This window comes from Rhinoraja longicauda, chromosome 8, assembly GCF_053455715.1.
Source record: "Rhinoraja longicauda isolate Sanriku21f chromosome 8, sRhiLon1.1, whole genome shotgun sequence".
Lineage (NCBI taxonomy): Eukaryota > Metazoa > Chordata > Chondrichthyes > Rajiformes > Arhynchobatidae > Rhinoraja > Rhinoraja longicauda.
This window is the reverse complement of record NC_135960.1, coordinates 18,766,441-18,792,023: the sequence shown is the minus strand read 5'-3', so window position 1 is coordinate 18,792,023 and position 25,583 is coordinate 18,766,441. Positions and strand designations below refer to the sequence as shown.

The following is a 25,583-nucleotide window of genomic DNA, read 5'->3' as shown; positions in this document are numbered from 1 at the left end:
TTCCTTGGATCGCAGGTGATTGAGGAGTGATCTTATCGAGGTATATAAAATCATGAGCGGAAAAGATTGGTTAAATGAGTCTTTTAACCAAAGTAGGGGAATCAAGAACCAGAGCACAAAGGTTTAAGGTGAGGGGGGAAAGATTTAATCGGAACCTGAGGGGGAATTTTTTTTAAGCAAATGGTAGTAGGTATATGAAATGCTGCCAGTGGAGGTAGTTGATGCTGGTACTATCACAATGTTTAAAAAACATTTGGACAGGTACATGGATAGGATAGTTTTAGATGGGCATGGGTCAAATGCTGGCAAGTGGGACTGGTGTAGATACGGCATCTTGTTGGCATGGGCAAGTTGGACCAAAGGGTCTGTTTCCATGCTGTATGACTCTATGACTCGAAGAAGGAAAGAGTAGAGACGATTAAGAGCAATTTCAAAATTTCTGTGAGTGAAGGTCTGCCTGCCAATTGTGAAATGAGTTAAGTCAAGGAGGCATGAGGCCAGTGCTATTTTATTACTGAAGAACTTTACAGTGGTAGTAAAGAAAGCTGATGTACAAAAACCTAATAGCAAAACCAAGGAATCATCAGACAGTAAGCTAATCTAGGTCAATGAAGACAGGGCAATGGGTCAACAGGACTTAATGTGCAATAGGCAGTAGGTAACAGAGCTCAGGTTTACCGATGGAAGTAGATGGAAGTCTGGCCAAGGGACCAGCTTCCCTTCTCATGTCTAAGAATAAATAGTTTCATCAACTAATGACCTAGAATTAGAGGTAGTTGGTTAGGAATCTGAAAGATCCATAAAAGGATAATAAGGGAGTTTCCCTGAAGCACTAGCCAACATTATCCTGGAAGTAGAATGAATAACAAAAGCATATTAGCTGGTAATTTATTTCACTGTGGTATATGACGCTGTCTGCCAATGTAGCAACAAGCCTTCGAGAAATAATTCATTGTGTGTGAAGTATTTTGTGGAGTTTCACTATGAAAGCATACTTCCTAAAAATGTCCCTTTGTAAATATGTTGCTGATTGGCTTGCATGTTAATTCTGTGCCAATATCCTTGGGTCTTTGTGTTTCATTCTCCCTCCCTACTTATGCCCATGTGTCTGTCCAGTGTGTATTTTTATTTTGTACTTAATTATGTACTTCAGATATCAAGATGCTCATGTGCAGTTTACTAATTCCTAATAAATCCCAGTATAACTATTTCCACTTCCTACAGGCAATGATGCCACGTACTGATTATGGTTAGACTGAACAATATTAAAACAATAGGGAGGTAATTAAATCATGCAGGTCACTGAAGGGTCAGTTTTGCCGCTTCAAATGAAGTTGACTTAAACCTATAAGGAAGTTGAACATTCACAGAAGAACCTAAGCAATGAAGGGGGGCACTGTTGCATAGCTGCTGCCTCACATTCTAGAGCTCGGGTTCAATTTGGATCTTGTATGCTGTCTGCATGTTTACATGTTACCCCAGAGACCAGATGGGTTTCTGCCTGTTGCTCCAATTTCCTTCCAAGAATAGCTGGTAAGTTAGTCGATCGGTATGTGAGTAAGGTGCATGGATCTGATGGGCTGAATAACATTAAACTGCGTCATAAATAAGCAAGTTACCCTCTGCTGCCTCTTTACCCGTTCAGTGTCCTTTTAGGGGAAGCTCAGTGGCACAGTTTGTAGAGTCACTGCCTAACAGCGCAAGAGACCTAGGTTCAATTGTAATCTCAGGAGCTAACTGTGTGGAATTGGCACGTTCTCCCAGTGACCGCATGGGTTTCCACTGGGTGCTCCGGTTTCCCCCACATCCCAAAGACGTGCACGTTGGTAGGTCAATTGTCCTCTGTGAATGATCCTTTATGTGTTGGTTAATGGTAGAATCTGGGAGGTGGATTTACAACAATATGGAGAGAATAAAGTTGAATTAGATTAGCGTAGAAGATTGGTGTAATGGGGTGGCTGGTGGTCAGCGTGGACTCATTGGGCCATAGGACCTATTTGCATGCTGAAGATAAAGTACATGAGTAACTCAGTGGGTCAGGAATCTCTGGAGAAAAAGGAAAGGTGATTTTTTTGGGTCGGGACCCTTCTTAGATTAACTTTCGGGTCGGGAACAGTTTCCACGCTGCATCTCTCTACCTCTGAAAACATTCTGAACTACATTTTTTTTCCAATGCAGAGCACATTATGAACAACATAGGCCAAATTGCATTGAACATGCCCCGTATCACACATTCCCCTCTCACAGGATACTTGCAATCGCATTTACCTTTGGCATCCACAGGTCTCCCATTGGTCCTATCAGTCTGATCAAGGGTCTGGTGGGCTCATCATCTCGTCAAGACCTCGTCTGTCTATTCCCTCCATAGATGCTGCCTGACCCACTGAATTACTCCAACACTTTGTTTTATGCTCAGGATTCCAACATCTGCAGTCTTTGTGCCTCCCATTGGTCTTGCCACTGCTATTTTGCCATGTGCCTACTTGTGGACCATTCTAAAAGAAGGCTATTTTCCACTGTATCTAAAGATCAATTTAAAATAACTTTAAAAACTCAAACTTCCAAGTAATAAACATATTCAACCTGTACAAATTAATTAAAATCAATAGCATTAATTTTTTTTTTTTTAAAGAAGCAAACCACTTTCTCGTACTACTTTAGCTGAGGTTAGTGGCCCCATTCAATAAGTAATATCAAACTGAGGAGACGAGTAGTGTATGTAGCCCTTCAGCTCTAGATATAATGGAGGACACTTAGACAACGCTGAGATATTGGGCAGTCACATCTGACCTCTGACACATTCTGTGTTGCTATGCAGATATATACATACAGAACGCTTTGTTACGTGCATGGTGACTACCGAGCAGCATAATTCATCCCATTGTCACCAAATGCGGTACATATTAATGCAGATCAGGAAGATGCTGCATTGAATTCCTGCTTTTGTTTGCATTAATGTATCTCAGCTAGTACAATACTGGTGACTCTTGTGATCAAAAGGACTCCATGATTTAGAACATAGCACAGTGCAGCACAGGAACAGGCCCTTCAGCCCACTGTGTCCTTGCCGAGCATGGTGCCAAGTTCTACTCTGAAATCCTTAACGGAAATGTATAAATAAAATGCAGGGATTGCTGATCCCCGAAGTAGAAATAGGTATTGTAACCAATGGCTACTTTTGAAGAGGAAAAAAATACCAGTGGGTCACATCTAAACAATATCCAATAGAACCATTAGAAACAGTCAGTTAAAACAAACACACATTTCTAGAAAATTAAGTTCACCACCTTTGTGTTTTAGTTGGGAACCTACATTCAATCAAAGACCTACAAAAGAAAAAATAGTGAAGAACCCATTGAAATAAATCATTCATTTGCGTGGTTCCTGGTGGTAAGTGCACATCAAGAACAAAGCTGATGCGTAATTTCCAAGCTGAGCATAAATAGTGAGAACACACTATAAGGCAGTTGCGGTACATCAATGTGAAAGGTGGCCAGAGAGTTGATGAAAAATGGTGGTGAAGAGGGACATCACTTGTGATCTTGTGGTAGTCCACAGACTTGCTGAAAGACTCAGGCTGATCACAACATCTTGCAATGAGATGCATAATATGGAGATGCTGTTGTCATTGTTAGTGACGATCATGAATAGAAGAGAAGTGTAGAGAAATGAGTATGGCTAAAATGGTGGGCACCTTCAATTTGTGCATTGTATGCAAGCTTTAAGAGGCACCTTTGACAGTCAATTTCCACAACTAAAAACAGAAATGTCCATTGCATACCAGATAACATCTTTGGTTGAGTTTCTGACCCCGGGTAAACTTACAGTGCACTAATGAGAATCGTTTCTGGAAATGCTGGGCCCATTTCCTCTTGGTCAATAATTGGTCTAGAAATGATGACTAGCTCAATCAAATTTGAACAAATTGGCTTTTATGCGCAAATTGCACATAAAAGCTATGCATAAAGGCATCCAAGAAAACGCCAAGTACATTCTGCAAAGATTCCACCAACTATTGTTTTTAGTTAATATGGTAAGCAAAAAAAACTAGAGCTAATTGCATTTGACTTTATATTACCTTGGAGTCGTGCCTGTCAAGCATTAATTCACAATTACAAACATCACATTCTCTCATGAACAATTGTATCCACTTGAGTCATTTAACCTGAAGCTTGCAATAACAGATCTCAGATATATAATTAACCAGAGCATTGTGCAACTGAAATAATTATTTTTAAAAAAACACCACTGTATTAATCACCTTCACAACCATGTAAAAAATTAAATTGTACAGTATACTGAGGAATTGACCTTGCCCCATGCTGGCACTCTTCCCTTTGAGTCAAGAGGCCACAAGTTGAAGTCCAGGGACTAAAGTACATTGTCCAGACTGATATTTTAGTGCATTTCTAAGGAAAGAGATTTTTTTCTTTTTCAGACAGCATGTTAAACCAACTCCTTGACTTCACACACAATCAAAACAATAAATGCTGGATGTCAAGGAGCATCTGGAGAGAGAGAGAGAAAGAGAGAAAGAGAGAGACTGAACTAAGTTTCAGGTCTTTGACCTATCATCAGAACTGGGGAAGGCAAGTTCTGTAAACAGATGAAAAGTAGGAAAAATTAAAGGAATGAGATGCAAATCATAAGGTCATAAGGGATAGGAGTAGAATTATGCCATTCAGCCCATCAAGTCCACTCTGTCATTCAATCATGGCTGTTCTATCTCTTCCTCCCAACCCCATTCTCCTTCCCCGCTCCCCACCACCTCTGACCTGTACTAATCAAGAAATATTTTTAAAATGCAGAATAATTATTTGAAATTATATGAAAAGTTAGAGGACTTTGGAGTTCCCATGGTATTACTGAAGGAAAACCGAGCAATTCTCCAATATTAATCGGGTCCAAAGACTTGAAAGAAACCTTTCATGATCATTATCATTGCTTTGTGCAAGTGAGCTAATGTTTCTCCGATGGTACAAAAGTATGAAGCTGCAATGGTGTTTCCGAATATATCATTGATCTAAAGCACTTTGGGGTATCATGAGGTTTGTGCAAGAAGCCAGATAAATGCAAACTCATTCTTCCATTGACACCAAACACCGTGCTATCAAAGTAAAACTTGTTTTAGGATATTCTAGGTTTAACATCTCATTTAATAAATTGTACTCACCCATTTGAGTTCTGCTTCAGCCAGGGTGGACAGGAGTGTGATTTCTATGAAGGTAAATGCCCATTAGGATTGACAGTATTAGTCCACTCTTTAATAGATTTGATATCATTGTATAACTTTGAAAAGCTGCAATGGATCTCCAATGCTGTTGCTCATTGTAAGTCATGAAGGATATCATTTTAATGGGACTGGAGCACTCACCATGTAATCCATAATATATTATTCTGACACAAAGTTGGAATAGTTGACCAGGATTGTCATTTTTACGATCACATAATCCATCTGCTATAAATGGACATATATTAAGTTTACTTATAGCCTAATTGTTGAAATGCAAATTGTGAATTTAATTAGAGAAAAAAAGTTGGTCCCTATAATTTGTTCCACTGATAAGCATGAATTCAGGAAAAAAGGCCTGCCATTACATAACGCTTATGTATTATGATCTGATTGCTTTAAAACAAAACTCCAGTACAGAACAACCGTAATCCTTTGTACTGTTGGCTTTAGTTGGTGTCGCAGTTAGTTACCTCATCGAAGCCATGTTGAGCAGAATGATGCAGATTGCTGACTCCAGTGTCTCTCACATGATGGGTAAAGAACGTCATATCACAGGAAATTAAATGGACATTCCTGTGTCTTTTTGTAGTTTCCCCTAAGGGTATAGGCATGGGATAAAGCCACAAACCCATCTTTTCATCTGTAAGAATGTCAGGCAAAGAAGTTGAAGAAAGGAGGTTAGATTATATAAGAAAATGGGATGATTTTTCTGCATGAAAATGCAGCCTATTTAACAAAGAAAACTCTTAACACAAGCTCCCGCTGACCTGAGTATTTCAGCGAAATATCAAATAATCACATTTATTCATGTAACAGCTTTTGTGTGCTTAGTTTGACATGAAATATCAGCTCATTGGCTTGCAGTAAAAAGAAAATTACTTAGATTTAAAATCCAATAAATTAAAATAGGATGTTATTTTTTTTCATTTGTTACTAACTTCAAAGGAGTTTATTAAAAGCCGGGGAAAAAAAGGATAATGTGCTTGAAGGAAAGGATGTAGATTTAAACTGTGAAAGCTTCCTTTTTCTCATTCTGAATAGGAAGCCCAAAGTGTTCTCCCCCTGTAACACAAACACTTCATTATATTCAGCGGTGAGCTGCTGAGGTAATATCTTTAAAAATAATGGTCTATTTACCATTAGCTGAAGTAGTTGAAAGTTTTCCAGGAAGCATGAAAATGGTGTCAGAAAATCCCATCTCAGCAGGTTTGTACGAAAGAACAGAGTGTTGTGACTGGGTGATTTATAACAAAAAAAGGTATCCAGAAAGCACAATTTTCTACCTAGCTGCAAACTATAATTCATACTGAGCTCTTATCAAGATAAAGTACCTTTACTGCAATGTGGTTAAATGATTTTGATAAATGTCAGCACATAACAGGTAACTGCATTACAGGCAGCCAGGATAAACTGGAGTTACTGCAAGATGCATTGTAAATTGTTCTTTGCTCCCCACTTCCCCCCACCCCTATGTTTAAGCTCTTTGACCAGTTTGCCAGTGTGTACTGTTGACTTCAGGTAGTGCTACGAGAAGATCTGTTTGCATTACTTAAAATGTGGCAACAACTTATAATGAAGTAAAGGATAACACTGGCACAAAAAAAATATATATATATTTGAAGCATTTTGTAAGTGGCTGGAAGATATGTATTACTTAGCAACAAAACTCAAGTCTGCCCATTAAGTTAACACTATGTTAACAATTAAGTCTTTACAACAGGTAGAACCCAAAAGTAAATAGAAAATTAAAATATATATATATTGGCTTGAAGATGGGAAAATCCACATTATTTCCAATATATATATTTCCCTTCAAATTTCCTCGGGAAAGTCTAGAAACTACCCCAGAGCAGGTTTTGGCACTGAAATGAAATTGGTGGCTAGTTTTTGGAGATGAGGTGAATCAATTGTGCCCCATTTCTATGTGAACTACAAAGCAGCCAGTGATGGTAACATCAAATGCCAGTACAATATGCAATGTGAATTACTTCATTTATTTTGAAGAGTGATGGATGAGGAAACTATTTTTTATCGGAAAAAAAAAAGAAACTGAAAATGAGGAATCAAATTAAGAAATGTGAAAAGCATCTTGAGCATGAGAATCAAAAAGCAAACTGCTGGTGGAATGTAGCAGGTCATGTAGCATCTGTGGAGTGAAATGAACAGTCAACATTTTGGATTGAAACCCTTCTCCTGGACTGAAAAAGTGGGGAGGAGGAAATAGCTAATGTAAAGAGGTGAGAGAGGTAGGCAGGAACTGGCATAAAGATGGATCCAAGTGAGGAGGGGTGGTTTGGTGGATGGATTTAAGTGGGGAAAGAGGGGTGGTGATAACAGCAAAGGATTGGCCATGATGAGAACTGCAGATGATGGATGACTGCAGATGATGGATTCTAATGGAAAAGGAAGGTGGAGTATAAGACCAAATAAGAAAAAATAAACCATGGCAAAGGGGATTAAGAGTGTCTCTTAAGAAATATAGAGTGTGTATAGAGAACTTAAGAAAAAATTGGAAGGGCAAAATGGGGCCAGGAAATATCCTTGGCAAGCAAGATTAAGGAAACATTCTGTAAGGATTAGGGAAAGAGTAGGTCCTCTTTGGAACAAAAGGGGAATCTGTGTATGGCTTCAGAAAATGTGGGTTGTGCTCTAAATGAATATTTCTCACTTGTATTTACCATGGTGAGTTCAGAGAGGAGTACATAGATAAGTTAGAGTGGGTTAATATTAGGTAGAAGCAAAGGTTACGGTGTGCATAATGGCCAATAAATCCCAAAGGCCAGATGAGATCTATCCTTGGTTGCTCTGATAATCAAGGGAGGAACTAAGGCCTTGACAGAAGGAGTTTGCAGAGGGAGTTTTGAAAAGGATTTGGAAGGAATGTTTGTTACCCAGAAAATAGTTGATGTCTGGAACCCACGGCCAGAGAGCGTGCTGGAATCAGATACAATCATGAAGTTTAATTTATGGGCAAATAAATTGACGAGACATGGAAGGCTTTGGTGTAGGAAGGAACTGCAGATGCTGGTTTACACCAATGATAGGCAAAAAGTGCTGAAGAAGGGTCTCGACCCGAAACATCACCCATTCCTTCTGTCCAGAGATCATGCCTGTACTGTTGAGTTACTCCAGCATTTTGTGTCTATGGAAGGCTTTGGGCCTTGTACAGGCAAATGTGATTGATGTAGATGGGCAAAAGAGTTGGCATGGATGTGGTTGTCCAGAGGGCCTGTTTTTGTGCTGTGCAACTCTATGACTCACCAATGGTTCTGTTTAAACTGAAAAAAGTCATGCGAATTTCTTCACCCAGCAAAAATGTGCTACAATGTTCTTGCAGCATAATAATGGCAAAAATATTCCAGGAAATTCCAGGCCTATCAGATAAATTTAAAGCATGTGTGTCTAATTATATTTTAATTCCAGCATGAAATAAATGGTTTAACCTCTTTAAACTAGTGAAACTTGGTGCTAGAATGTTAGGTCAATGCACAATCATGCTAATGGTGATAATTTCTGCCATACAACTCTAAGATTCAGAGCTGTGATTAACAGGTTAACATCTTATGATATGTTGTATCTGATAAACCAATTAAAATGAATTATCTCTGCTACCATGAACTCAAAAACCTCTGCATTTTAGATTTTTCTTACCATGCCGATGTATTACAATAGACCTACTGTTTTGATTTTAAGGATTCAGAAACAGAACTGTGGAAAACTCAGATGGCAATCTGGGTCATGCCTGCCTTCCATCACTGTCATGAATCTCTTGTATTAAGTGAACAATTGTTCAGTTAAAAGAACTAAAAATGCATTCAGTTTCTCTCTTATTGTAGTATCTTTACTCAGCTGTCACTGCCACATATGTATCAGAATGCAATAAATGTGTCAGGAGAAACCAGCTGAGGAAAAATAATGGTATTCAACTCGTGTTCTAACTGTGGTCATTTTCACCCAACAGAAAATCAGGATTACGATCAACGTGTTGAGTGTGTTGCAAAACTGGTGAAGAAACTTCCAAAACCTAACCACGATACCTTGAGCGTTCTCGTTACACATTTACAGAAGTAAGCACACAAAAAAACATTATTTATTATTTATTTTAATGTGCAAGATTCCTTCTATGGTTTTAATTCCCTTTACAAGAAGTGTAAAATTCCAGTCTTCTAGCACTTAAAACTACAGGAGAAAGGTTCCATCTGATCGTTTCTGCTTTAGCAATATGTTAAATGCATTCTTTCAAAATGCGTTGTGGAAGAGATTAAATGTAGAAACTACTACCGTAGAATTATGGTGCTATTAATAGAGCGATTTTGTACTCTTGTACCTGAAACTAAGGCAGCTACCAGTTTGCAAAAAGGCAATCTGGAAGCTTTTTTTATGTTCCCTTGCAAGAAAGAAAGAATTTTCATTTATATGGGTGCCTTCCATATACAAAGCATATGATAATCATTCAAGGTCTGCTTTATGAAAATAAAAATGCAGAAAGCACAGAGATAGGTACCAAGATCATTTTGGTGGTACAGTGAAATTGGAATGACCCAGCAACTGATTGTTCAGGAAGCCTGATGGTGCTGCATCTGGTTCACTCGTTAATCTAGACTATGAGTCCAGAGGGTAAGCGTGGAGAGCTGACAGAGCCAGGGGTTCAGGGTGCGGCTGGAGCTGGGTTTTGGACTGTGGGCCAGAGAACAATAGGAACTGGAGTTAGGGTTGGGATCCAGTACATCAGGGATTAAGAAGGTGGCTGAGTTTGCAACTCGATTCATGGTTCAGAGTGCTTGTATATATTCCACTTCCTATTGTGTAATATGTTTAAATAATTAGTATCATTATGATAGAATAATAATAATAATAATAGTAACAATAATAAATTGTGTTTGGGCATTAATAGGGTTAACATTCAATAGTTCAGGAAATCTGCTGGTCCACCACTATCTCAGGCCCATGAGTGCCAGATTGCCGTAGTTTTACCATTTTGGGTAAAGGATAACATTTGCACAAGAGTTCAAGAGAATTTTCCTGCTCTTCTTAACCACAGGATGAGATGGAGTGGACCCACATCTAGTGTCTTATTCAGCCAAAAAAAAAGATTAATTTTGTCAAATGCTCCACTAAAAACAAAGATAAGGCTTTTAAATCTTGCAGCTTTTTACATTTTCAGTCATTATTGAGAACAATAATTTACAACAGTTGTTAACTTGGAATACAGGCCTATATTTTCAAATTGGCAAACATAAAGTGCCCCTCCCACACTCAGCTGATTATCCTGCTGAGAAGATCTGGATTCAGCTGTGCTGTTAAACTTTTGGATTCAACATATGGCATTGTCCAGTGGAACGGTTCACACAAAAAGGAATGCATTATTACATTAACATCTAAGGCTTGCATTCCAAATGCAGGAACTGGTTAGGATCCTATTAACATCAGCAGTTTTTAGACCATTTTCTCAGCATAAGCATTTAGTTTCAGTTGCTTATTTTTCTTTCAGAAAACTTCACTATTTTGATATGAAATGATATGAACATTTGGCTTTATTCTGTAAGATGACAGCAATAAACAGAAATTGACCATAACTATGCATCACAGCTATACGGTGTATCAGGCCAACATTCAAAAGCAACCACATTGCAATAATTCTACTTAAAATAATTTTGTAGGCTGACCCAACTTGGGACATTTTTCTTATTTGTTCTTGCTGCTGAATTAATTACTGTTTGATTATCTTGGCTGCAAGATGGGTCAATTTGATTCTGTAAACTCCTTTAAATTCTACTCCTTTAATGAATGCACAAATTTTATATTTGCTGAATTCTTTTACATCTTGTAGAAGTCTTGAGGAGCATTGATATTTCATTGGACATTCAGGGAATAGTGTGAATTCTAGTATCTGACTGGAGCAGCAATTTGACTCATAACAAACAAATGTACAGATCTGGGTTACACCAATAGGTAACTACAGTGCCCTCCATAATGTTTGGGCCAAAGACCCATCATTTATTTATTTGCTTCTGTACTCCACAATTTGAGATTTGTACAAGAAAAAAAATGCATGTGGTTAAAGTGCACATTGTCAGATTTTAATAAAGGCCATTTTTATACATTTTGGTTTCACCATGTAGAAATTACAGCAGTGTTTATACATTGTCCCGTCCCCCCACCCCCCCCCCCCCCCCCCACCCCCATTTCAGGGCACCATAATGTTTGGGACACAGCAATGTCATGTAAATGAAAGTAGTCATGTTTAGTATTTTGTTGCATATCCTTTGCATGCAATGACTGCTTGAAGTCTGCAATTCATGGACATCACCAGTTGCTGGGTGTCATCTCTGAAGATGCTCTACCAGGCCTGCATTACAGCCATCTTTAGCTTATGTGTGTTTCGGGGGCTAGTCCCCTTCAGTTTTCTCTCCAGCATATAAAAGGCATGCTCAATTGGGTTCAGATCAGGTGATTGACTTGGTCACTCAAGAATTGACAATTTTTTCGCTTTGAAAAACTCCTTTGTTGCTTTAGCAGTATGTTTGGGATCATTGTCTTGCTGCAGAATGAACTGCCGGCCAATGAGTTTTGAGGCAATTGTTTGAACTTGACCAGATAGGATGTGTCAAAACACTTCAGAATTCATTATGCAGCTACCATCAGCAGTTGTATCATCAATGAAGATAAGTGAGCCAGTTCCTTCAGCAGCCATACATCCCCAAGCCAAAACACCCCCACCACTGTGTTTCACAGATGAGGTGGTATGCTTTGGATCTTGGGTAGTTCCTTCCCTCCTTCATAATTTGCTCTTGCTATCACTCTGATATGTTAGTCTTCATCTCATCTGTCCAGAAGACGTTTTTCAGAACTGTGGTTGCTCTTTTAAGTACTTATTGGCAAACTGTAACCTGGCCATACTATTTTTATGGCTAACCAGTGGTTTGCATCTTGCAGTGTAGTCTCTGTATTTCTGTTCGTGGAGTCTTCTGCAGACAGTGGTCATTGACAAATCCACACCTGACGCCTGAAGAGTGTTTCTTATCTGTCGGACAGGTATTTGGGGATTTTTATTTATTATAGAGAGAATTCTTCTGTCATCAGCTGTGGAGGTCTTCCTTGGCCTGCCAGTCCCTTTGCGATTAGTAAGCTCACCAGTGCTATCTGGTGAGATAGCACTGGTGTTCCAACAGTTGATTTTTGTAAGCCTAAGGTTTGGCTGATGTCCCTAACAGTTTTATTCGTGTTTCTCAGTCTCATAATGGCTTCTTTGACTTTCATTGGCACAACTTTGGTCCTCATGTTAATAAACCAATAAAAGTTTCTCAAGATGATGGAAAGACTGGAGGAAAGTAGGTGCTGAGAGCTCTCTTATACCTGCATTTTGGGGGCAATTAAACACACCTGAGCAATTACAAACACACGTGAAACCATGTGTCCCAAACATTATGGTGCCCTGAAATGGCACCATAATGCCATTATGGTGTCCGCGCCGACCAATGATCACCTGTACACTAGTTCCATGTTATCCCAGTTTCGCATCCTACACACTAGGGAAATTTTATAGAAGCCAATTACTTTACAAATATTCAAATGTTAGGAAGGTGGGTGTCAACTGCAATATAGAGAAAAAACCCATGCGAGCAAGAGTGAGAATGTACAAACTCCATGCAGACAGCAGCCATGGTCAGGATCGAAACTAGGTCTCTGGCACTATAAGGCAGCAACTCCACCGTTGCGTCACTGTGCCGTGGCTGTTACATGCCAATCATTCCAGCATCAACCATTCGAGCACCTGGAGATCACTGCAAGAGCTTATCAAGGCAATGTCTTCAGCCACAGTCTTGAGTTACCTTTATCAATGACCTTTCTTCCATCATTGGTTCAGGAGTAAAATTATTCACTGATGATTGCACAGAAGTTCATTTCCATTCACAATTCACAATAGGGCGGCATGGTGGCGCAGCGGTAGAGTTGCTGCCTTACAGCGCCAGAGACTTGGGTTCGATCCTAACTACGAGTGCTGTCGGTAGTGAATTTGTACGTACTCCCCGTGATCTGCATGGATTTTCTCCGAGATCTTCGGTTTCCTCCCATACTTCAGACGTACAGGTTGGTAGATTAATTGGTTTAGTATAAATGTAAATTGTCCCAAGTGTGTGTAGGATAGCGTTAGTGTGTGGGGATCGCTGATCGGCACGAACATGGTGGGCCAAAGGGCCTGTTTCCGCGCTGTATCTCCAAACTAAACTAAACTAAACTCTTTTCAATAAATGCCTGCAATCAACAAATCCCAAACATGGGCTGTTACGTGGCAAGTACCATTTGTTACACAAAAGTACTCTCAATGACCATCTCCATCAACAGATATTATAAGCATCTACACCGGGCATTTAATGGCATTACCCTCACTGAGTTTCCACCATTGATATCCTGTGGTCATCAATGACCAGAATCTAATCTGGCCTGCCACGGAAATACCGTGGCTACAAGTACAGGTCAGAGGCTGGGAATCCTGTGGTGAGTGACTCTCTTCCTGACACTCCAGGGCAAGAGTCATGAGTGAGATATGTTGCTCCACTTGCCTGGATGAGCACAGCTCCAACAAGAAGCTCAACACTATTCTAGGCAAGTCATAATTTTGACTGGTACCACATCTGACGCCTTAAACATCTTTGCCTTCCACTGCTGCAGTATGAACCATCTATAAAATGGACAACAGTTACTTTCCTAGACTATGCTAACACACTTCCCAAAGCTGTAACGTCCACCATCAAAAATGGCAAAGGCAGCAAGTGTATAGAAATACCACCACTTGCGGTTTGCTCGTCAAGTGGCACCATTATTTTGACTTGGAAATGTATTATCACTGGATTTCAATCCTGGGAACCCCTAATCAACTTGATGCAGAAGTGCCTTTACTCAAAGTACGGCAAAGGTTTACAGCACAGTATGTGCCTCATCAGTACGAATTTTTAAAAAGACAGAAAAAGCTGTCTGCTGAACCTGCACTTAATTTACATAGAAGAAATTGGCTGCTGGGAGAAAGATAAGTGAAACTTTTTTCTTAATTTTAATTAAATTATTGAATCTTTATTTGTCTGTATAAAACACTCATTCAGCAGCTGTGACAGCTTTAACAGCTGGCTAGTTCTGTGGCGGGGCTTCACCAGATTTAAAAGTAATTCTGTAAGTGCAGCCATCTGCCTGGGCAGAGATAGACCCTGTGCCACTGTGCTCCGCACTGCAAAGCCAAAGTGCTGGATGTCAGGCTTCCAGCAGCAGAATACATCCAAGGCCATGATAGAAGAAACAAAGTTAGGCAGCCAGTGATGTTAGAACAATGGAAGTTCAACCCCATTTATTTAGCTCCCTTCTCCACAGATTCTGCTTAACCTCTTGAGAAGTTCCGAAATCTCTGGTAATATTTCAAATTGCCTGCATCCACAGCATTAGGCCTTTGTATCTACCTGCATAAACTGAACACAATGCAAGTACACTTTTGCCAGTAATGGCAAGCATATAAAAGGAACTTCCATTGTGAATTTGAATACAAAAAATGGTAGCGCGGAAGGTTGATGGCATCTCTGGAGAAAAGGAATAGGTGAATATTGATTTCTCCAATTTCAAGCACCCCTGCATTCCCTCTTTCTCAGCCCCTCCCTCAGCCTAGTTGTCCTGCTAGTTCCATTGCTTGCGTCCATATATCCCTTCATTATCACCTCTTCTATAGTGAACAATGGACCATTGCGGGTTCCACTTTGCCTTGGTCATAGGTGCCGGCTCTGACTTGTTCTGAACCTTTTTATATCTGTAATTTCCCTCTCCCCTGACCCTCAGTCTGAAGAAGGGTCTTGAACTGAAACGTCTCCTCTTCCTTTTCTCCATAGATGCTACCTCACCCGCTGAGATACTCCAGCATTTTGTGTCTATCTTCAGTGTAAACCAGCATCTGCAGTTCCTTCCTACACAAAGTTTATGGTATAACTGAACACACATTGCATTCTTAAATGTTACTTGGCCACCCTCCCATATTCAAAGATAGTCACAATCAAGTATGACTTGTGCTAGGTTTCTGGATTTGGTGATGCAAGTCGTTTTTCAATTTGGATTAATATATTTCTATTATTATATCATTGTTATAATTTTATGTTATATTGGAAAATGACATGTAAATATTCACAGTTACACTCTCCTAACTAATCGTTGAAGCATCTCTACAGGAGTCAAAGTGTCAAATGACAAATTACATTCCAAGTGTAAACAAGACGAGAAAAGTAGCAGACACCTTTTGTGTATATATCGTAGATTATCACATTTAAAATATAGACAGATTGATAAATGCAAAGTAAATTTAATTTAATTAGCATAAACTGAACACTGATACTTTAGTGAACTTTTGATTGGCTTGATTGTAAAATGTTTCAGACTGAAATGGATGAATTATTTGTACACTTATTAAAGAAGAATATATTGGGCAGCAGAAATTTGGATTTTTTTTCAAATTAGTCAAGACCATATAAAAAAGTAGCAAGTAACTCAGGTTGTTGCCTGAGTGATGCATTAACCCACGATATACTGCCTATGCATTTAATAGTATTTCCTGATAATGTTGGAAAGCCATAGAGCTGATCTTATCAAGCAATATACCTTAGCAATATCGCAATATTTGTATAATTTCCTTCTCAGGGATAGTTATTTGACATAACTGTCCAACCCCGAATGTAAGTGGAGAGAGTACAAGTGAAATAGTCTTGAAGGTCAATAGTATTTAAATAACATCATCATCATTTCAACACCCATTTCCTTTAATAATACTCTAGCTCATGGAAAAAAAACCTGTCAGAGATATGCAAGATTATGATTAAGATATCAGCTAGGTGAAGATTTATATCTGTCTTCTATGCAAAACAACAAAACAGACAACTCAGCTTCTACTTTTCCCATCTGATCTTTTACATTACAGTAATTGCCACTCATTATTTTATCATGTAACCAGTGTACAATTGCTCACTTTTCTGTGGAATTACTCAGTCCCTCTTTCACGTGTCATGAATTAACTGCATTACCATTGTGTGCCTGAAGCAACGGAGCTGAGGATTGTTTCATTTCCTCCGTAAAATCCTGGGGGATGGGGAGGGGAGGAGCGGAGTGGAAAGGTGAGGAGAGAAGGGGTTCTTATGAATGAGGGAAGGGAACATGTTGAATTAAGATTGAAAAATGGCAGAGCAATAGTGATACCTTCTGTGGTCAGGAAAAATAAAGAAAAACTTTTTAAAGTAAGTTTCTTGAACATTCAATTCGGCTGGGCTGTGCATCATTTACACATGTTACCATGTGTATTCTGCATACTTATTAAAACTAATCAGGGATGCATCTTGTTATTTTAGTTGTGTAGGGAAAAAAACTGCAGATGCTGGTTTAAATCGAAGGTAGACACAAAATGCTGGAGTAACTCAGCGGTCAGGAGAAGGGTCTCGACCCGAAACGTCATCCATTCCTTCTCTCCTGAGGTGCTGCCTGACCCGCTGAGTTACTCCAGCATTTTGTGTCTACCTTTGTTATTTTAGTTGATGATTCTTGGTCTTGAAATCTAAAATCATCCAACTCTTCAGCAATAATGAACTTTATAAATGAGTCCTGGGAGAGGGGAGCTGTCCCTAATTAATATTTAAGAATGGATGTTGCAGTCATTGATGAAGGGACGGTAACAATTCTGACTTTTAAAAAAGTTCCCTACAATTACCTTGCCAGTTCTATGGCATGGCCTCTTTCCCAACACTGGTTGTGACAGATGTAAATTCAAAAGGACCTTTGGCATCCAGTGACTGTAATATCATCAATGTGAGTAAGCAGCCACTGAAATTGCATACAACATAGTGAAATACCATGCTCTGCTTAAAAAATATGAAATGATGAATTTGAAGGTAACAAAATATATATATATATATTTTGTTACCTTCAAATTCATCATGGTTCAATATATTTTTCCAGGAAAATTGCAAACCACATATAAAATTAGATATTTAGTTCCAGAGAGATTGGTGATCTATAATTATGGGCTCAGAATAGCACTAAAATGTTACTTATGCCATACATCAATGTATAAACTTCAAGGATGTTTACAGTGAAAAACGTTTGTGAAAACCTAAAGTTTTCATGAGTTCATTGACACAGAGAGATCTTACTGTGGAAGACAGCAAGTCAGTGCATGATGCAGGGGATAATTCATGACAACTTTTGAATTTCCATCTTTAAATCCATATTTAAGTACTCCGGAAGTTAGTGTTGATGTCGCAATCTCTAATGACAGTGAATACTAACAACATTACTGCAATTATAAACCTGGGCCTTTAAAGTGGCCTAATGCTCAGACTATATGTAAACAAAATGTCACTCCATGAAGTTAGCAGTATGTGGAACTCTTGTTCAAGATTGGGATTTTTTTTGTACAGAACTGTACACTGAAATGTTTAGCATTTATTTTATCTCTAAAGTAGGCTTGGTTCATATAATTTCACCTGAAAATGTTAATTGAGGGCAAAGGTATGTAGATGAACATTTTGATGATAAAACTGAGGGCAAAGGTAGGTATAGAGACATTTTAATGAGCAACTGAGGAGAGCTATATATAGATAGACATTATGATGAAAAACATCAGTTTGAAATAAACAAGGAAAGATACCCCACTCAAGGGCCCTGCAACTGCCAGGAGCATCCATTTCAAAATGTCTATTTTTTTTAAAGGAGGGTCTTCTGCAGGAAGAGAATGCTTTCCTTACTCGGCAAGCATCATGTTGCAAGACCATCCTCATTATGCATTGTGATCAACTTAAGAATTTACCAGGGAGCCATATCCATTGACCTAGAATTGGTCTTTCAGGAGGCAAATGAGGTGTGAAGGGACAAAACCAAAAGATGCAATGAAGCCAATTTTCATCCATCTTCTAGTGTGCTGATTTGAATTCAAGCTGAGTGATCTGTTAATTGTCATATAGTTACAGTACAAACTAGCAGTTTGTATATTTTGATTTATGTTATTAAATAAACTATTTTTGTTGTTTAGCACATCGAGTTATAGTCACTTGCTAATCCTCAGTCTTATTTTGGGTGAAGAAGGCTGAAGAAGGGTCTCAACCCGAAACGTCACCCATTCCTTCTCTCCAGAGATGCTGCCTGTCCCGCTGAGTTACTCCAGCTTTTTGTGTCTATCTTATTTTGGGTGAAGATCTGGTGGATAACTGAGTAACTGATAAGTTGGCTACAGAGTATACAGAGGATACTCATTACCTCCATTAAAGCCAAAAAGTCATATATCTGAATTCCAATTGTTGTTAGCATGAGATAATTACTTTTTGTGACAGTGTCATTTAGTATTTTCGTTTGAGTTTTGTACAAAGAGAAATTTACCAACAAATAGATGATTAACAGAGGCCCCTATTCTGTTACAAGTCTTTGCTGGAGGGTATGAATATTATTGATTTATGTGATTAGCTGTGGAACAGTTTGCAATGAGGGAGCATTCTCTTTGCCAATTGAGCTGATATTTAGGTTTAGGTTAGAGATACTACGTGGAAACAGACTCTTCAGCCCACTGAGTTCACACCAATCATCGATCACCCATTCTAGTTCTGTATTATCCCACTTTTTCACTGACTTCCTACACATTAGGGCAATTTTACAGAGGCCAACTAGAAATCCACCTATAGGAAATCCACATGGTCACAGGGAGAACATGCAAACTCCACACTGACAGCATCCAAGATCAAGATGAAAACCCAGATTCTGGCACTGTGAGACAGCAACCCCACCAGTCATTGTGCCGATGGCAACTTCAAACGTCAGTTCCAATAGCTCCATTGCAACAGAGACAGCATTTGTAGAAGTTTCTTTCCTATACCTCTCAGAATGTTTAGCCTACAAAACTACTGAAATTACTGGATGACATTCTCTCTCGCCTCCATTGTCAGCACTCACTTTCACTGCCCTAATCACATGAATATGGAAAGAACAGAAGTTGAGTTCTAATACTGACAATCTCTCTAAGGTGCACCCATATGTAGACTGTAAATGCTTTTAGTAAAAGGGTGCTTCCTTATGGTTGTGGCAGACTACCTCTTGTTATAATCGAAAATCGATTAATATGAAGCAGTGAAACCATTTTAGGTTCATTTATTGGTTCAAAATAATCTGATCGTTTTAACTAATAAATCATGGGATGTTCAAATATTTTACAGAAGAGCAATAGAATGAACCCAAAAGTAAGTCAAAACAAGTGAGCATGAAATTAAATGACATCAGTGAATTTATTGATACATATTGAAAACCCTCATTTACCGGAAAGTACAATGAGAATTATGCTTCTGATGTGCAAGACAGCTGCTAATCATTGTTTGTCGATTTAAGCCAACATCTTTAGAGTTGCATTGGTCATTATCATGCTTAATTTGCTCTCAAATTAGTGACTTCATGTTACCTTTAAGATAAAAATAGACTATCTGAGACAACATATTTCTAACAGCTCTTTGGCTTTATAAAGACAGATGGATGCCTGCCTTGAATGTTTCTGGGATACTTTATGGGAGTGCCTCCGGTATTTGGGAGCGCCTCCAGTATTGTGGGTGTCACACCCATACCTACTGATGTGGTTCAACATTATCCTGGAAAGGCATGGAATTAAGCAACTCTGGATTGTGTACATGGATACTTTTGATCTAAATTGCATTGGAAACCACTCCCAAATTAAAAGCATCTGTAAAAATGTGAAAACTTTGTTTCCTATGTCTGGTAGAAACAGCACCAACTCTTATAGGCACATGTTCATGTCAAGGGGGAAAAAAGAACATATTCAGAAAAAACTCCAGGGACATTCCTTTTACATATAATAGAAAAGTTTTAATCTACATTCATTGACATCTTTTAACTATTTTAATGTACTCTATGAAGAATTGTTTCAAATTTGCTATCACATTCGCAAGAAACAAAATTAGCATCAAGATTAATGAAGAATCTTGTTACTGTAGTATAATCAAAGCCATTTGAGAGATTGCACAATTAAATGTGATGTAATTCTTTTCCGCCATAAATACATATGACAGTACCAGTTTATTTCCTGTGGTGAAAAATGAGAAAATATAGTTGAATATTTCTTAAACAATCCTGATGTTTAATTGATTTGAGGCAGAAGGTAACTTCCACACAGTTTTCTAAGATGTGTATTGTGTAGACTTTGTAAATGTGCCAATTTTACGTAAACATCGACTAAACACAAAGTACATGATCACAAGTTTGCATTGTTCAGTGTTCACGGTGTTCCAATCATCAGGAGATGCTGGAGGCAGGGAAGCGACATCTCCTGTGCACAAAAGAAAATCCTGTGTAAAAGTGATCTCAAACCTATCTAAATGACCTTCAACACAAACGCTGTACTCATGACCCTAATGAGGTGTGCCGAAGGGGAAGAAAGCATCAGTAACCAACTGCTATATCCTGTTGTATTATGGTTCAAATTAGATAATAATTAATTACTCACAGAATCTTCAATGCTGGGTAAACATGTTGGGATGTTGCCCATTTATGTTGGCTTCCATATCACCTCAGTGCCATTTGTTTGGCCATTATTGTTACTGTTTTAGCTCCCCTAATATGTAATATCTATTCTAACTCACATTACGCCTTCCATGTTTGTCTTTCTTAACTATTGTCAATCTTGATTAATGAACCTTCATTAATAAACATCCTGCTTTGTGGTTTCCACCTTCAATTGCTGCCGATGCATGGAATCAATTAGTTCCTACAATGTGATTTATTCTGCTAACATCTTGGGAGCAGGTCAGAGTTCATTGATGCTAATTGTAACAGTTGTGTTTCCATACTAGTAACAATGCCTTCTCTTTTGTAGATAGGTGGATTTTTTGAAAAAAACCATTTGACTGTTGTACTAACTGAACTCATAAGACATTTGACTTTTAAACTACTTTCAAATTTGTCAAATCAGATAGAACTCTTTCACAACAGGAAAACATTGAAAGGAAATCATCCTCAAACTCTTTGTGGGTGTAATTCAATATGAAAGAGAAATAAATAATTTTTATTACATCTTTCACAACTTCGTTATGTTCCAAAACACTTCACAGCCAATTCATGAAGAGTAATGAATTTTGTAACCCAAGAAAACATAGAAGCCAACTTTATACAGAGCAAAGTCCCATAAATGACAGGAATTAAATGACCCTGTAATCTGTTTACTTCGCCATATTGGTTGAGAGATAAATACTGGCCTTGACAACCTTGCTGCTCTGGTTTGAATAGTAGCATGGGATTTTTACATCCTACTGAGAGAAGGTCGACAGTGTCTCAATTTAAAAATGCATCAGAAAGATAGTGCAGTACTTCCTCATTATCTCCACTAAACTGTCAGCCAGTATTACATGCTCCGTTCTCTGGAGTAGAGGTTTAAAACACAACCTCATGACTCAGAGGCAAAACTGCTACCATTGAGCCAAAGCTGACAGCTTGTTAGATTACTTTCGAGTTGATTTTAATTGCACTCTCTAAAGGAAAGACTAGCAACATTTCCACAATGCTTTTGTCTTCGGAATCATAGTAATTATCAAAATGTTAAGTATTGTCAGTTTTATCTGCTCTGCTCAGCTACGTGACCTGTAACACTATCTGTCAATAATGGGCGTAACTTTACGACTCCAGGCCACCAGTGAGGAACTTGGCCCACCAGCAGTGCAAATTAAAAATCGGAATGACTTTCCGACCATTGGTTGGAAAATGGTGGTCTGTGAATTGCTCAGTCTCTGATTTGTGCTGCCAGCAGGTGAGGGTGTGTGTCAGCAGCATGTACTTGTAAATCTACCCCTGATGTATAATTAAGAACTGCTGAAAATAAATGAAGCTGCAATACAGCCCATTAATGCCTCCTTTCTTGGCACCTAATGAAGAATGACATTGGCAGTTCATTGGACCACACAAGATACTCCTGCTAATGCCAACTACGAGGCTGCACAAATTCATCATCATCTCATTCTTTTTTTATTCACTGCCCTGCATATAAAAGTCCAATTTTCAATTAGTTAGTACGTGGTATTTTTTCATTGACAATTAAGTTTTTAAAGATTTGAATGTTTGCACCACCCATTTTGTTTAAGTATAAATCTCCATCAAAAAAATGAGAGCCAGTGTTAACATAGCTCATGGGGCAGTGGTGGCATTGAAGTTCACGTGCATCAGTTACTATCTCATTATAGCCATAATGCAGCATTTAACCCATGTTTTCTTTAGAATGCACATGGAAGTGTTGTGGCTATCTACAAATAAGATCCAAAGAATAAACTTATGAAAGACAAGAATCATTGCCAAAAAGAGAAAATGTAACCACATTTCCTTGATATTTATTGCTCAAGCATTTTTAGCTCGAAACTCAACTAAATCAATCTCTTACCAAGGTTACTATAACAGGCTCTCATATGCTGAGTACTGTGATGCCTCACTGAGACACCATCCCCTTCTATTATCTACCAGACATTCAATCTGAACCTTGATGGAATACTTTCCATTAGCCTGGATAGGTGCAAGATAACTCAAGTTCATCATACCATGGTCAATGCATTGAATACCCATCTACCAACTTAAACATCCAATCATTCCAACATTACTGTGACATGGTTGCAGTGCATATTATATACAGTACAAGGAGAGAGACATTCTATTGATGTCAATATGTCTACTTTCAAATTAGCCTTGAAGTTGTATGCAATTTTAACTTGGACAAATGTCACTCTTTATAGAACAGTGCAGTACAGGAATGGCTCCTTCGGCCTACAATTCTTGTGCCGAACATGATACCAAGTTAAACTGGTCTCATCTGCCTGTACATGATTCATTTGACTCTATTTCTTGCAGTTCCATGTGCCTTTCTAAAAGTCTCTTGAACACCACTATTGTATCTTCCTTTAACATTGCAAAGGTCTAATCCCAAATTTCCCTTACTATAACATTACAGAAATACTTTGGCAACAAAGTTTGAAGTATTCCAAAGGAAAAGACACCACCAATGTTTACAGGACAGTGAAAATAAATAGGCTAGCATTGAGGATATTCTTATACGATATCTGTTAAGCCACATCTCAGGTTAATCTATTCATATTATAATTGAGATATCATATTTCATTAGAGTCAAACATAGCATTGTTATTGGCTACATCTATGTAGATACAACTAATTTGATTGACAGAATTCCTAGTGCATCATTCAATAGCGAACAAAAGTCAGAAGATGGACCACTTTTTCTTTAGTGAGTCAAAGTAATAAGAGAGGAGGAAACAAATCTTTCCTTGTTACATTTCAGAAGTGAGTTTAGATAGGAAAATCTGACTCACAGAACAGCTCTGAACCAAAAGACTAAGCAGAAAATGTTAGATAATGTGACCTAGACAGAGTACACAAAGTGCTGGAGTAACTCTGACAGCATCTCTGGAGAACATGGATACGTGACTCTTCAGAAAGAACCCTTTTTCAGACTGGTTGTGGGAGAAGGGGGGGGGGGGGGGCAAGAAAGCTGGAAGAAAGGAAGAGCAGGACAAAGCCTGACAGCTAATAGGCAGAAAGGTCTCGACCCGAAACTTCACCTATTCCTTTTCTTCAGAAATGTTGCCTGACCTGCTGAGTTAGTCCAGCATTTTGTGTCTACCTTTGGTGTAAACCAGCATCTGCAGTTCCTTCTTACACTGGTAATAGGTTGATATAGGTGAGGACATATTTTTATAGGCAGATGGCTGGATAAAGGCCAGTAATGAAAAGATAGAAGGTGTGAGACAAGAGCATTGAAGAATTACAAATTGTCAAGCTAGAAGAAGGAATTAGGTGTAAGGAAAGGAGAGAAATAGGTGCAAGTTCAGGTGGGGCAGAGGGCAGGGGCTGGGGGAAAGAAGGGTGGGGTGTGGGAATAGAAGCAAGGGGTGGGGGTTGTAGTTACGTAAAAATGGAGAACTCAAATATTCATATTGGGTTGTAAGTGCCCAAATGCAATATGAGGTCCTATTCTTCCAATTTACCTGTGGCCTCACTCTGGCAATGTAGGAGGCTCAGGACAGAAAGGTCAGTATGGGAATGGGAAGAGTACTTAAATGATTAGCTTCCAGGAGATCCAGTAGGCCTTAATGGACTGAGAGCAAGTGCTTGATCCTCCAAGGCCTTCTGGATCTCTCAGTTGTTAACCATTTTATCTCGTCTTTCCATTCCCATACTGACCCTTCTGCCTTGAGCCACCACCATTGCCAGAGTGAGGCCAAACTGGAGGAACAGCACCTCATATTCTTTGGTAGTTTATAATCCAGCAATCTGAACATCAAATTTTAGGTAACTACCTTTGTCTGACCATCTGCCTATCAAAAATCCCCCTCACCTGTATCAACCTAATACCTGCCAGACCTTCTCCTGTCCCTCATCTCTTCCAACTTTCTTCCCCACCCACCCAACCAAAATCATTCTGAAGAAGGGTCCCAAACTAAAATGTCACCTATATATGTTTTCCAGAGATTCTGCCTGTAAACCAGCATGTGTGGTTCCTTATTTCTACTTTCTCTATGGACTATTCTTATTCTTATTCATAAGCAAAAGTTAAATTAAGTTGTTCTTGATTATAATTTGCCTTCTGTAAAATCAACCTGTAATTGGCCTTGACTCACTCAAGTCTCTTCAGTCTGGCTAGTGGCAGATTAGCAAGGTGCACGTAATGTTAGATGCAACACCCAGAATATCTAATTTGGACCACAAGGGGGTACTCTTGCAGTGCCCTCAGGTCATGCCTCTGTGCAAAGAGTCAGTGGACGTTTAGACGTATTCCTTAATGTGAGGGGCTACGTGGGCAGATCCTCCTGAATCCAAAACAATATTGAAAGTGGATGAGCATTTTCATTTGGAGCAAAACCATAATGCAAATAATATATTGGTAACTTTTAATTCTGGACAACAAAACAAAAATATATCACATCAGATTATATTTCAAAGCCAATTTTGCCACCTGGATACAGAAGTCAAAGGATGCATTAGCTGCGATCTTCCATAATTCCCTACATTCTAGAATGGCTCCCTCGATTTGGAAAGTATCCAATAAAAGAATTGTTCAAAAGAAGAGAGAAAGAGAAAAAGTTATTAGTTTTGCTCTGATAAAAGTAATAGAATTTCTTTTTCAGAATTTATTATTGGGTATGGGCACAAAACCATATGATTACAGACTGCCACCAATGTTTTATAAAAGGGAAACAATATCTATGGGTCTTTTAGATTTTCTTAATGCTGAAACTGGCAGGGTGGATACGGGAGAACCAGTGGAAGTGGAAAATTTAGATTTTCACAAGAC

General features: G+C 38.7%; 1 protein-coding gene across 2 annotated transcripts in view; it reads left to right on the top strand.

Moving 5' to 3' along the window:
* The window catches only part of arhgap15 (Rho GTPase activating protein 15), a 630,681-nt gene that overhangs the window by 574,327 nt on the left and 30,771 nt on the right, over window positions 1-25,583 (top strand). For both annotated transcript variants that reach the window (XM_078403377.1, XM_078403376.1), the window contains one exon: window positions 9,195-9,300. In XM_078403377.1, the coding sequence (XP_078259503.1) occupies window positions 9,195-9,300 (106 nt within the window). The remainder of the gene's footprint in view (window positions 1-9,194; window positions 9,301-25,583) is intronic.